At 43.6% G+C, this 14,054-nt stretch overlaps 1 protein-coding gene across 1 annotated transcript in view; it reads right to left on the reverse strand.

Moving 5' to 3' along the window:
- The window catches only part of EML1 (EMAP like 1), a 133,904-nt gene extending 120,404 nt beyond the window's left edge, over positions 1-13,500 (reverse strand). The window contains exon 1 of the mRNA XM_031049402.2: positions 13,326-13,500. Coding sequence (XP_030905262.1) covers positions 13,326-13,353 — 28 coding nt within the window. The 5' untranslated portion in view covers positions 13,354-13,500. The remainder of the gene's footprint in view (positions 1-13,325) is intronic.
- Positions 13,501-14,054: the final 554 nt, after the last annotated feature.

A 14,054-nucleotide genomic window follows, 5' to 3' on the forward strand; every position in this document is an offset into this window, starting at 1 on the left:
GTGCAGCCTCTCTCTAGCATTTGAAACATCCCAGAGTATCTATTCCCACTTACCAGAAAGACACTGTAGCAAATTTAGCCAGCTTCTGCATTTGCTATCTAGCAAATTCTCCTCTCCCAGGTGGAAGGATTCTCTGCTTCTTTTATACTGAAGAAGCAGAGAAAGTAAACTCTTCCAATTATCCTATAATGTGGAAGACTTCAACAGAAGCAAGAACGAGCACTTAGAGAATGATAGAAGGATTACTGTCACTATATATTGTTATCTGGGGGAGAACAAGCTCTATGTACTGGCAGCTTTGTAAACATCTCTGACTGCTCAGGAAATCTACAACAAAAGCCAAAGCATTTGAAAAGGTTTTTTCCTAAACCATGCATTTCCCAAATGAGTATGAGCAAATTCAGGCCTGGAACAAGTCCAGTGAGCATGATAAACCACTAGGAAAGAGCAGGGGCAACTGTTGTGTGTTATCCCCTCCTTCCCAAAATGATGCAATATCTCTTAAATTCAGGTGTGGAGGGAGGGGAGAGAAATCCTAGAAGAAGGATAAAAGTCAGTTCTGTTTTCCTCAGCCTCCAAGCATGTATTCACCATATACTGCAGTGTCTTGGCCCAGCCAATTGTGCTTTCTGTTTACTTCTTTTTCCAATCTCTTCCGTAAGCAAAGATAAAGCCAGTACAGCTCCAGCTGTACTTTTGAACCCATGTTTAAATGGGGTGGAAATAAATCTTAATGAGATTGTCCAACCCTATTACCTTAAGTAGTATACCTCAAATGAACCCTGCTAAAGGCTGTAATTCCCTTCTGGGCTTTCAGTGACATGAGCAAGTGACTCATATTTCACTATACTGGTTTGGGTCGTCATTGGATACTTGGTAGAATTACACCTTTATTGCATAACAATTGGAGAAACCAGCCTTTATTGAAGATGTGAAAATGGAAGATCCTTCCCTCTAATAAGCACAAAGAAATTTTCTCATAATCTTCACTTCAAGTAGAAAATTGCTTTTGCATTTCTACTCCATGAGTATTCAGACTCAGAAAACCCCAGCCTCTTATGATTGGTGTTTTGATACTTCCTATTCCATCTCTGGATAAAATCAAGGTATTTTCCCAGGATTTGCTGCTGAGCAGAGAAAGGAAGGCAGCAGCAGATGGGCAGGGCCAGAAGAACCGAGGAAGAGCCAGAGAGGTCTCAGGCTGGGTGTCTCCAGGGAGTACTGTACTGTGGTAGGGACATTGGGAAATCAGTCTTCCTAGCCCAAACCCACTTGTCTGTGCAGTTAATGAGACTTTTAAATCACATTGTGACTACAGCAGTCACTGAGTGACACACATAATAAAGGTCTAGAGAAGATATCCCCCCTCCTTGTCTAAATTAAGCATAAGGCCTTGAAAATACAGAGAAAGCAGACAAGCATCAACAGCAGCCAGAGAATTTAGACAAGGAAGATAACCCAGTTCTCCTAAGTGGGCTTTTTTGATACCGAATCAATACACAGAAATTTGAGTACATAGGCTCATCAGATGCTTTAACTACTGATGAGGGGTGAGGTCAGGGACTCACTGCAAATAGTGAGTGATTTTGCACAGAGGAACATGACCAAGTCTGGAGAAACTGTACTCGAGGGTTCCTCCAGCTGCATTTGCCCCTCTGCATTCTTCAGGTCACCACAGCTGTTTGGGCGGGCTTGGGGCCATGCTGGGGTGGACTCACACTACAGCCTTGTCTTGCCCTTCACATGGCTCATTAAAGCATCCTGTTGCTTCCAGTTCTTCTCTGTCCCTGAAGGCAACTTAATTAACAAAGCAGATTGTCAATTGAGCAATCACCTCAAAACAAGGAAATCTTTACAGATTTGGCACCATCATCTAGGATAACCCAGCTGCTGAACTTCATTAGGAAAAGAAACAAATGCTAAACATGCACTTACCTTTGAGCCACATTTCTGCAGGAGAAAGTAAAATCAGTTTAGGAAAACTGACTATTTCTTAAGCCTGCATCTCCCCCTTGGTCAAAATGGGGATGTTCAGCTTCTGACTACCATGTGTCTCATAGCCATAGAGTAGAGAGTTTGCTTGTGCACCTTTGGGTGCTCTTCTGCTTCCTTTCCCCTGCAGGGACATGGCACAGGAGTACACATGCTGATCTGGGAAACAGACCTGTCCTGCAGAGGTTTCAATGGCAGCATGGAGCAGGGAGATACTCATTCTCAGGATCTGGTGGTCCTTCTGATCCTCAGAGGCTGAGACAATGATGAAGCTTACCTGATGTCAGTTATGTTTGATCTGAGCAGTGAGGCCCCTAGTGTAGGAAGGGGAGACTCATCATGCCTTGATAAAAATGTGTCTTCTGGTCACTTTTCAGTGGTAGTCTCCTTCCAGTGTAGTAAGAGCAGAGTGAAGAGCTGTCTTCTTACTCCCCCAGCTTTATAGGACAGTGTAGGCAAGGAGCAGTAAAGGACAGCAAAAAGACTCTTCAGCTACTTCATGTTTGGAGAGGCTCCCCAAAAATCTGAAGAAGCCAAATAGTTGTAGGAGAGGAGTTTTCTGAGAAAACAAATACTCCTCTTGTGTAAAACTGAGCAGATTGAATGCTTTCCCCCAAGTGCTCCAATGTTTTTTCATTAAATGACTCAAAATTAAAACATGCAAAAATGTGGTTGGTGTTTAAAAGGACAGTTTTTGTTAGAGAAAAATTGTTCTCCAGGCTACACATGTGAGCATCCTGCAATATCTGTTCCAGACGGTGCACGTTCTCTCGCACTTTGCCACATCATGCTTCTCCCTATGGCTTAGATGTTTAAATACCTTCCTAAACATCTTAAAAAAAATAATCCTCACTCTCCAGTGGTATAAAACTCTCCATATGCTGCTGCCTGGGTGAAAACAGATGATGCATCAACATCTTGACAACCACCAAAAACTCATGACCCAAGAAACCTGGCTTTAGAAAAAAAAAACAAAATACCTCTTATGAGGCTTATGACAAATATGAAAGAGCTGGCAAATCAAACCATTGAGGTGAAATTTCCCAGAGAAATTGCTTCCATTTCATCAATGTACTCTCTGTTTTCCAACAGTTATGCCTGAATATACCATTTGGAATTTATGATAGATGCAGGAAATAACAGTTTCCTTCTCAAAATCCTTTCCACATGCAGTCCATATGCCTGCAGCATAAATGGATTGCAATCTCACGTCTAAGTCAGACGGGTGTCAGAAGGCCACTGACTGTTGTAGCAACAGGATGAACCTGGGAGCCTCTGATTTGAGTTAGAAGAGCTGTAGAAAATGTGAGATACAGTGTTCCAGTGACAAGCTGCCTGTATCAAAGGTGCTTGCGTGTGAGGCTATTGACACTGTGGAGTATCTCCAAACAATTGGTGAACTATCAAGGTATTATAATACATATACTTATTGCTAAAGAACTAGTTATGAGGTGTCAGAGTATTTTGTACTTTATGACATACTTGGTTCCAATAAGCTGTTTATCATAACATCACAATCTCACCTGTTGGAAATACTGAACATGGTATAGAATGCAATGCCAAGAAGGAACAATTCAGGCTAAGACAGTTTGAAAAGTATTACTGGGAATTGGATGACATCTGTGCCTCAGCTGCAGAGCAGCTCTTGAAAGGAGAAGAATTGCTCCACAGGGCAACTGTGGAAACCAAGCTTTTTACAAATGGTCACTGATGACACATTCCTCATCTTCTCATATCAGAGCAAAGACCACTGATCTAATTTATGCCCAACACTTACAGCCGCCAATGAAGTTTGAATATATGAAATACAGTGCTGTGCTGGGTGCTCTGAAAGACGAGCTCCTCAGGATCTCTGACTGGACACCAGCATCAGTGGGAACTGGGTTTGGCTTAAACTTGATGTGCCTCAGTTCCTCATATATGAACTCTGAATAATACCACACACATGGCTGTGACTTACTGCCAAGTCATACCTAGCAGTGTTGCAGTATGGCAAATACAAAGCAGTCACTGAGTTTTAATTAGGTGCAAATAAAAATACACTTCTCTGAGCAATCATGCTGGAACAAAGTATGTCTAATAAACACTGCTTCCCACGCACCATGAGAGTGCTTGCTGGTGAGGTCTCACCCAGCAGACCCCACCAGCCTCACCACACAGGGCTCAGGCTGTTTGTCTTTAGACCTGAGCTGCCCCAGATGTCTGTATCTATGGTTCAAGTAGATGAAGGTATTTATGAGATTTCAAGAGTCGTGATCCAAATTCCTTGGAGTGAATGGAAAGGCTTCTCTTGACTCCAAGGGGTCCAGGTCAGGCTTCTAAAGCCCTTCCTACCCCCAGAGAGTGGGAGATACACAAACTGAAAGTCCAGCCTGAAGTTAACCTGTAATATGACCAAGCACATCCTGAGACCCTCAGCCTTCTGTCAGCTTTGCAGACGTTTGCATATCTGTGAAGAACACTTAGGTGTCCAGATGTTGCACACAGGTCTTTTTCGTGTGCTTTAATTTCTCCGTTGTGTCAGCAAGGCCTCTTTAGGCCAGTTATCTAGCTACAGGAGTTTTCACCCAACCCTGACTTCAGGCTGAAGTCCCCTTGCCTGGGTACCTGGCTGCCTTCTAGGGTTTGACACATTTTTACAACACATGGAGCTGCGGAAGTACATGGTCATTCCCTCATCAGAGCTTCTGGGAGGAAGCAGGAACCACCAGGACCATCCAAGTGAACTAGGTGAGCTGCTACTCACACAAATATGCCCTAGCCAACAGCCCTGGGACTCCTCACCCACTGCTGGTTGCAGCAGGAAGGATTTCAATGTTTCCACAGTGGTTTTATTAGTTACTGGCAAGTGTTCTACATGTGCTGTGTGTTTGAAGGGTACTGGCAAAGCCACAGCATATCCTGCAGCTCCAAAAAGAGCATATCACAAAGGGTAAGTGTGCACACATGCTGTATAAGTAAGCGTATTTATCATCAGATAAGCAAATAAGGAAATAAGTGTACTTGCCTGCAAAATAGGTGAAATCCATGTAAAACACTGAGTTTGCCAAGTAGCGTCTATGGATTTATGACGAGATCGAACCTAAACTTTTCAAATATCTCTCTAAACTCTTAATTTCATTCCCTCACACTAACTGGTGTGGCTGAAAGCCTTTGCTCTCCCAAGGAGCATTGAATGATGGAAACAGGATCTATGCATATGGTGCTGAGAGCAGTGATGGGGTGCTGGGTGGTTCCTGCCCGGGTGGTGGGAAGAAGTTGCCTGAGATTAAACCTTTCTGAAATGCTCCCTGTTATCTGTGATGGAGACAGCATTATACTTTCCTAAATCTTATCAGAATTTGTTGTGACTGCTCAGCAGCCACAGCCAATTTACTGAGCCAAGTTTGGACTCATCTGAGTGAGGACTTGCAGAGACAGGCTTTTCTTCCAAAGCAATTTGTGTGATTGACAGACTGTGTACAGAACCAGTGACCAGCTCTGACCAGTCCCCACGTGCCCCGCTGACTCAATGGTGACTTCAGATGCTCTATGGAACCCAGAACTCCTTCAGGGAACAGATCCTGGGCATTATCCACATGGTCTATGCCCAGCACTTGGCATCTGTCAGGAGGCCATTCCTTTGCCCCAGAGTTTCTTTCCCACAAGGAAGAAAGCATTTGGGGGATCTTGCCAGTCTTTCAGGTGAGTTTTAGATGAGATTTGAGATCTAAGGGAATCCTGAATGCAATAAATTTATCTGTGGAAATCATTAGTGCATGGTGATTACAGACAGAAAGGAAAGAAATGACAGGGATAGAGAAACAACTGACTACATAAGTGAGAGACTGGACACTCATCAGGTTGGTGGGAGGGCAAACTGGGCATTTAGTTTGGAGTCTGAATGGCAAAATAAGGGAAGGGTGTCCCACCCTCTAAATTACAGCCTACAAACCAGGTCTGTAGCAAGAGAGAGCTCCAGACAGCAAGAAACAAATGTTAAATGCAATTACAGCTTCTAAATGCTGATGGCTTAACACAGACTATGTTGGAAATGCTGCAGATGTTGTGAGGCATGAGGAGAGGAAGAGAAAAAACACATCGGTTGTTTTTTGCATGCCTCAAGTTACTATAAACATCATGGAATTAGCCTGTTCACAAATTGCTGTACAGCCTGTGCAAGTGCTCTTGCTCACAGACCTTTGGACAAGCTACAGCTTCCAAGTATTTCTACAGATAAGCCCAATCCTCCTGTCAGTGGGATATGGCAGGGAGGAGGAGCACTCGGGAATTATGTAGCATTTTCTGTATTTCCTTAACTAGATCCTTAACCAGCATCCCAGCTGCCAGCTTTCATGATAACTTCAACCATCTCTAATGACTGCCTGAAAGAGTTCTCCCTTCTCAGCACTCACCCTCAGGAAGAAAAAAAGGGGGGAGGAAGGAAATAAATCCTCTCTTATACTCTTAGATATGATTTCAGTACATTTCTGCAAACCTAGACTTCTGCAAAAGGGTGTTAATGCCTCTGGCAGCTCAGATACCTGCCACTTGGAGCCCCAGTAGCACATAGCACACATACTTACATTTTGTTTTAGGAACACTGAGCCCCTCCCTGCCTGCCAGCCAGATATATATCCAGAAGCACACCTCACCTGCTGCATTTTAAATACAGATGTTGAAGATGCAGACTAGCCTTGTGCCTTTGTTCAGGACACTCCTGGAACATAGTCAAGCTCCCATCTAACTGCTGCTAAGCCCCAGGGACAGGACACCTGTGTCTTGCTGCTCCCACACTGTTTGCAGTAAACCTCTGAGCCTGTACTCTGGCAGGAAACACATCACTGTGACACTGAGCCTGGACACCCGTATTTCTTGTCCCCAGCCACCATGCCTCTGCAGCCAGCACAGGGAGGCCGGGCAAGAGTGGCTGGCCGGGCTGCCAAGCCAGTAGAGCAGGGCTGGGGATTCTGGGTTTGTGCTTACACCTAAGCCAAATCTCAGGGGAGGAAAAGGAAGTTGGCAGCAGAGTTTATCCTTTTCCTGTTTCCAAAAGGTGCAAACTTTGAACCTGAAACTTTATGAGTAGCACATGGGGGTTGTACTACACTGCTGTGTACAGGTATGCTATGTTTGGCTGAGCTGGGCTAAACCCCTGTTGAGAACAAGCTTGGCTGCAGCAGAGAACAGCTTCTATGCTTTTGATGACAAAGAACCAGCTTTGCCATGTGCAGTGTTTTACACAAGTGTGAACAGGGAGCTGCCCCAGCCCTCTGGCTCTCTCCCTTTCCCAGCACTGAAGCAACTGCTGCATTGATTTGGGAGGATCGAGGCTTCAGGTTTCTCCCAGACAGAAAAGCGTTGTTTGTTTTTTTTTTTTTCCCCAAGAAAAAACCTGATCAGGTGGATGGGGAGAGGCTGCAGCTGGGACACTTCAGCATCATGGCTTTGAAGGCTGTGTTCATGACTGAAGGCAGTCCCTCCACAGCAGGGAGCAAGGCTCAGCGCTTACCCGCCTGGGAAGAAGGTGAAGGCTGCACGTAGGCAATTTTAACTCTTTATGGATGGTTGTCTGAATATTTTAGATCTTGGGGATGTCTTGAAATGCCTCATGGGCAGAGAGCACTTTCCAGGTGTGCCTCTGGCAGGTCTCAGCCCTGTGATAGGGGGGCTTGCTTGTCACCATAGATTTCCTGCTGGGGTTTTTCTTGCAAAACATGGATTCCTGTGGCACCAGTCACTCATTTTCCATTGCTGTTTGCCTGATCCTCATGTTCCAAAAACTCCTCATGTTTCAAAAATAATGATTGCTTCATTATTGTGGTGTTTGCCCCCTCTGCGCAGCCTCTGCTGTTCAAGGCACCGCTCAGTCAGATCAAGGACCCGCAGCATTTCCAGGGGGAGCAACAGAGTATGTCAGCCTGAGTATTCCCAGCTGCCGAGAGAAGTCAGTGATTTTAGTTTCATTTGCATCAAACCGGGACAAGGAATCCCAAGATACTATATTTGGGTTTATTTTACTCAAGCATTCAGATATTTTTTGTCTTCCCATTCAATTTCAATATTCAAATGTAGTCTTTAGAAATGTATTAATGTATTGGAATTGTAGACAAAATATAGCATTTTGACATGGTGACCTCTGTATTTTTTTGGTAGAAGAACACTCTACTGGAAAAACTGTGACCGGCTCTAATAGCTTCCATTCATTTTCTGACAGGACTTCCCAAGCGTGACTGAGGAAAGTGGGGTTGTTCAGCCTGGAGGAAAGCACACTGGGAGAAGACCTTGTCACTCTCTACAACTACCTGAAAAGAGGTCTTAGCGAGGTGGATGTTGGTGTCTTCTCTAGAGTATCAAGTGATAGGACAAGAGGAAATGGCTCCAAGCTGTGCCAGGGGAGGTTTAAATTGGATATTAGGAAATATTTCTTCACTAAAAGGGTTGTCAAGCTTTGGAACAGGCTTCCCAGGGGAGTGGTTGAGTCACAACCCTGGAGGTATTTAAAAGATGTGAGGATGTGACACTTAGGGACGTGGTTTAGTGGTGGACTTGGCAGTGCTGGATTAATGGTTGGACTCGATGATTTTAAAGGTCTTGTCTAACCTAAATGATTCTATGATTCAAACGGGTAAATGCTGGCATTTGGAAATGCTTCTTTCTTGAAGATTTATACTGACTGACAGACATTTTTCCTTCTCTAAGACATGTGACTCAGCCATGTCCATTGCAGCTGCAGAGCATGTAGCAAGTTAGCCACGAGCAAGGCTGGCCTCATAAGCCTTCAGATTAAATCCATAGAGAGACTTCAGGCAACTGGCAGTGACACCTAACTCTAGTGGCCTGAGCAAGCTGTACAGCTTCAATGACAGTAGGCATTCACAGTCACTTTATTCAGGCTTCAACCCCATTCTTTCCTAAAGTTGAAAGTTTTATATGGTTTTGCTTGTTTGTTTCTAAGAGTACTGACTGCAAGATTGCTCACATCTCTCTCTGTAAAGCTAGCTCTGTAAGTCTGGGAGTACCAGCACCCCCGCCTCACTTTTCCCTGGCCAGGGAATGTTCCTAGGGAGCTCTAAGCATGGAAGCCAGTGCTGGTGACTTTCACGTGGTCAGGAGCTGTCATTCATCCTGCAGACTGCTCTCTTGAGATGCTTAAGAAATGCCATTACCTTTCTAATCTGCAGCAGGTAGATGGGTTGATGTTCTGAAAAAAAATCTCCTTGCCACTTCCCTGCTTATCCCAAGGGACTAAATGCACTCTGTACAGCAATTCTGCAAATCTATTTCAGTGTACTGCCTTCTATTTAGGGTCTCACCCTGCAAACAGTAGTATTCAGTGGGACCACTCACATGACAACATTAATGTCTGAGTCAAGATTTTTTACCTAAGGTCTAAACTACAAAGCAGAACTGGTGCTCCAGTCCTAAATGGACACAGAGTTATCTGCAAAAAGCCAGGCATTTTTTACCATATTTGATGAAAGAGTAATGTAAAGCAGAATCCTATTCTGAGTATGTGAAAGTGGGCAGTTTTATTGGACAGGAGTACTGCTCATGCATGTGCTGAGTCATTTCTAGTGATTTTTTTTTGGTCACAAAAATATATTTGTGTTGTATTTCATAGCAACTGGTTAGAGACAGGCCAGTGTGAGAGCTGGAGGTCTCACTCACTAGCAGCCTTTCTGACAGAGCTGAATGGACTCCCCCTGACAGTGAAGAATATGTGTTGAATTTCAGAAAATATATATTCCTGTGGATTTCTGGATATCCCCATTCTGAAAACACCAATTTTAGCAAATTGGCTCCAGTCGGTCTTAAAGACATGTTTGGAATGTGTAAATTTAGCTTTGAAAGGAAATATTTAACTAAAGAGTCAGGAACATACTTCAGATGAAAGGTCTTGCTTCCTCCTCTGTTGAAACAAGGCCAGTAAAAATTTGGGAGGGATTTTAAAGAAATTCAGTTAGATTCGCATGCCATCTGCTGCAGAACAAGCTACATCAATTCTGTTTCTTCCTTTCTTTGCCCTGTTATAGTAAATAACAGAGGAAGCATGTGTCTGAACAGCTATTCCTGCTTCAGCAATATAATCCTCATCTACTACGGCTGAATCCTTTCTATTATTGCAAAAGTGATGTTATCCACAAGAAGTTCCTCATGCCATTCAGAGTCAGTCTGTGGCTGAAAAGATAAAGAAGAAAATAAGGAAAGAGGCACTTTAAGAACCTTTGCATGACTTCAGAGGGCTTTTTCCTGAAGTCAAAAGGATTGTGTTAAGAACCAGAACCATCATGACTCATATATTCCTAATCAAAATACTGGGTGTGTGAAAAGCTGTTCAGGCATACGGAGACTGAACTATGTCTCCTTACAAGAGAAAAATAATGCACACAAGAGTATACTCTTAAAAAATTGTTGTACTTTTCTTTTATCTGCATGTAGGAATGACAGGAAATCCATGCAGCTGGCACTAATGGATAGCATCAGTATGCCAGTAATTGCTAATAAGAAAGCAATAGGAGTGCATTTGTCCTGAAGTGATTGATCTTTCTTTCTTCTTTAGTTCCCTGTGATACATTGGGAAGTTAATAGTGTAAATTTTAGAAATCTGCTCACTTATTGATTATTTTGATAGTGATGCTTTCAAAGGCCTTTTTTGGTATTAATTCAGTCCAAAATAACTGTACACATGCTTACAGTTAATCTGCAATCTGACATCTAGGATCCTTTACTTAACTGTTCTGCGCTACACTCAAATAGCAACATAAAACTTTGTTTGCATCACATGTTTAATTTTCCATTTGACACCAGTGAAAAGGTGCAGCCACACTGGAAGTGAACATAAAACAGAGAATTAAAACCACCCAATGTCTTCAGCCCAAAAAATTGCATAATCATTTCTAGCATAGAAGTAGGATCTTACTGAATAAAGCTTCTCTGTGAAGAATTGTTGGTATATCGACCCTTTTGTACCCAGCTATTTAATTCAAAGATTGTATTCAGCAGTTCCCTCTGAGTTGCTTGTCTGAGGGAACAATTACGCAGCTGTTCTTGCTACATTCCTGTGTAGGCTGAAAGCAGGCTAAAAATTCTGGCTTTAATTTACTGTAACTGCAATCTGCTGTTCTCCAGGTTGTTGGCTGGTGAAGCAACACATACACTTGACACTAATATTGTGCTTCGGCTAAACTTATTTATAGCTGTGTGCATGTGTATACACGGGTGCACACATACATCCGTATGGTCTGTGTTATAAGCAGGGCTCTGGATTCTAGCCACATTGCAGTGCTAATGATATCTGTCACTGCAACCACTTTTTGCAGCTTTATTATCGGGCTGAATTCAAAACCTAGGAGTTTTAAAGTACAAAGCCAGACTTATTCTGATTATTGGACTCAGCAAAGTGGTATTTCTGCACTAGTGGACATTAATCATTATTTTAGAAAGTTTGATGATGATTTTTGTAGCCCTTTTAATGGAGTTTTTACTACTAAAGTTTTAAACTCTGAACTGGCTAGTAAAAGATGAATAACCACAGAGAGAATTATTTGATTTCAAAATACTTTGATGTGAAAAGAAAGCTGTCAGCAATTGGTTCACTAAAATTGCTTAATAACTGCACAGGAGTACCACCATTTCTAACTCCAGTGCTGGTTTTGTGTGTATTTGTAACATGCATACATGCACGCACGCATTTAAACATACACAAACCAGAAAATAATGCAGTGGGGTGGCCACTCAGCTGTGATGACCTGTTATTTGTGCCCAGCATGGGTCAGAGCAGCAGGAGGCAGGGTGAGCCCTTCTACCAGGGAGCTAGAATGGAGGCCCCGCCAGCTCTGGGAACACGGGAAGACTATTGGGGGAACACAGAGAAACAAACCTTTCCTCTGCATATGGCGGCACATTCCTGATCCACGTCCACATCTAAACATGACTTTGTCTTTACTTTTCATTCTTGCCCATAACAAACTGCTTCCTTCCCTCAAATCATGCCTCTACGAACACTTTTATGGAAGAAACCTCCTAAGTCCTTTCAGCAGCAAAGGTAATTGAGATATCAGTAACTTCTGCACACAACATGCCATGCACTGCCAATATCAGTTTCAACATTAATATCAGATGCCAGCTAAATATTGTCACTGAAATATCCCAGCCTCAACTCAGAGTGCTTAACAAGCAGGCTGAGGTCAGGCCCTTAAATCAAAGTCTGCAGAAGGGGAAGCTTTGCTGGTAACAGATCAGCCCTTTGAGAAGGTAAGCAGGAAACATTCATCCTCATCTCCCTTTAGACAATGCTAGCAACAGCACAGGGGACTGCGGATGGTGCAGCTCGCTCTGCACCATATACATAATTTATAGTTTTCCACTCTGGCTTTGAGTACGCATTATTGGACTCGGGCTTGTATTTGTAAAATGGAAGCAGAGAAAGGAGAAAAAAGCACTGCTGCAGCCACCTTCTTCTCCAGCCCCACTTTTTAGCCCAGATTCTCATCTCTGGCACACAGCCTTCACAGGCCAGTGAAACACAAGTTTTATACAGTATGCCTAAGTGTAAATATATATATGAAAACAGAAATGCTTGCCATGGCAAAAGGAAAAACAAAACTAAAAAGATGTTTTCAGTGGTCCATCTCTTTATTAGTAAAATGCCTTGGCAGAGAACTACTCCAGCATTTTGACAGGAGTTTCCTTTTGTGCAGACAGTCTAGTAAGTGTTCATAGTTCCTATAGAAGTTATAAAAAACAGCTAAGAAACATGCTTCTTGCTGATGTGCTCTACTGCTCAGTGAACATGTACAGCCGTAAGTGCCAGTAAAGGTCTCCTTCCCACATATAGGTAAAACATGTAAGACACTTATTTTGAAAATAAGATATATTTCTATTTCCTTTCAACAAATAAACCCTTCGCATTACATTTATCTGCCCTTGCAGCATCCGTTACCATCCCGGAAGGTTTATCAAGGCATGAACACAGGGCACATACACAACGCACTTCGTCCTGCAGGACGCATCTCGGGAAACTCTGCTTCGCGAGCTTGAGACTATGCACATCAACGCTATCATCTCCGCAGACACAGACACTTCAGACCATCTGCCTCAGTTCCCAAACCCTTCCTCCGATCCTTCCCCTGTGCCTTCAGAGAAAATCCAGGCATTACTACCCACACCCGCCCTCCACCATGGACTCGTAAGGAACTGCACCAGGATCTGCAGTGGTTGCAGGGAGTTTCTCCTCTCCCTGCTGCAGTTCCAGCTCCCTTTGAGAGCAAACGGCTTCGCGTGTGACTTTGCAATCTGAGAATGTGAACTAGTCGGCAGGACACCGGGGTAAATATAAATCTGGCACTTACCCACAGGCAGTCCCTCGCAGTCTGACATCGTGCGAGAAGTCCTCCTCACTGGGGGCTTAGGAAAACCACAGCAGGACTGCAAGCACCGGTCCTTCTGCTTGCAAAGGCAGGGGGGGAAAAATATCTAACAATTTACAGCCACCCTTCTCTTACACTGTACATCTACCCACCCAGAGAGCTGTAGCAACAGTCCCGTCCCTGCCTTCTCATTATGGGATGTAAAGATAAGAATGTGCTTTTGTGCCAAAAGAGTGTGCTATTGGTGGATAAATTTGTTGTCATCCCTCCCCTTCGCAGAGTTTCCTCTTTAATGTCACAGAGGCACATTACCCTGTCGGAAAGGCCATCGAATATTTATGAAACGGCTTTTAGGAGCTAAGCTGCAAATCTGCGCTGGAGAGCTGGGCTAATTGCTGTGCCGTGGGGTTGGTGCTGGGAGCCGCACCACTGGAGCACTCCTGCTTCCCAGGGGGTACAGGGGGGATGTGGTGGGGTTGGGGATGTGCTCTGACATCTTGCTCTGTACATTCTCAGTTTGCAGGTTAAGGAAGGGTCTGAGCAGAAGTACTTGCTGCTGAAGATGGGGCAGGAGCCAGGGTGTATCTGTTTAAGAGGGAAGGAAAAAAAAATCTTCTGTTTATACTCTATATCTGAAAAACAGTTTTTTCAACACTGTAACTTAAGACTGTTTTGAGGTATGTAATACTGTTGTGAGCACAGATTTCTCTG

Source organism: Melopsittacus undulatus, chromosome 4, assembly GCF_012275295.1.
Source record: "Melopsittacus undulatus isolate bMelUnd1 chromosome 4, bMelUnd1.mat.Z, whole genome shotgun sequence".
NCBI classification, from domain to species: Eukaryota; Metazoa; Chordata; class Aves; order Psittaciformes; family Psittaculidae; genus Melopsittacus; species Melopsittacus undulatus.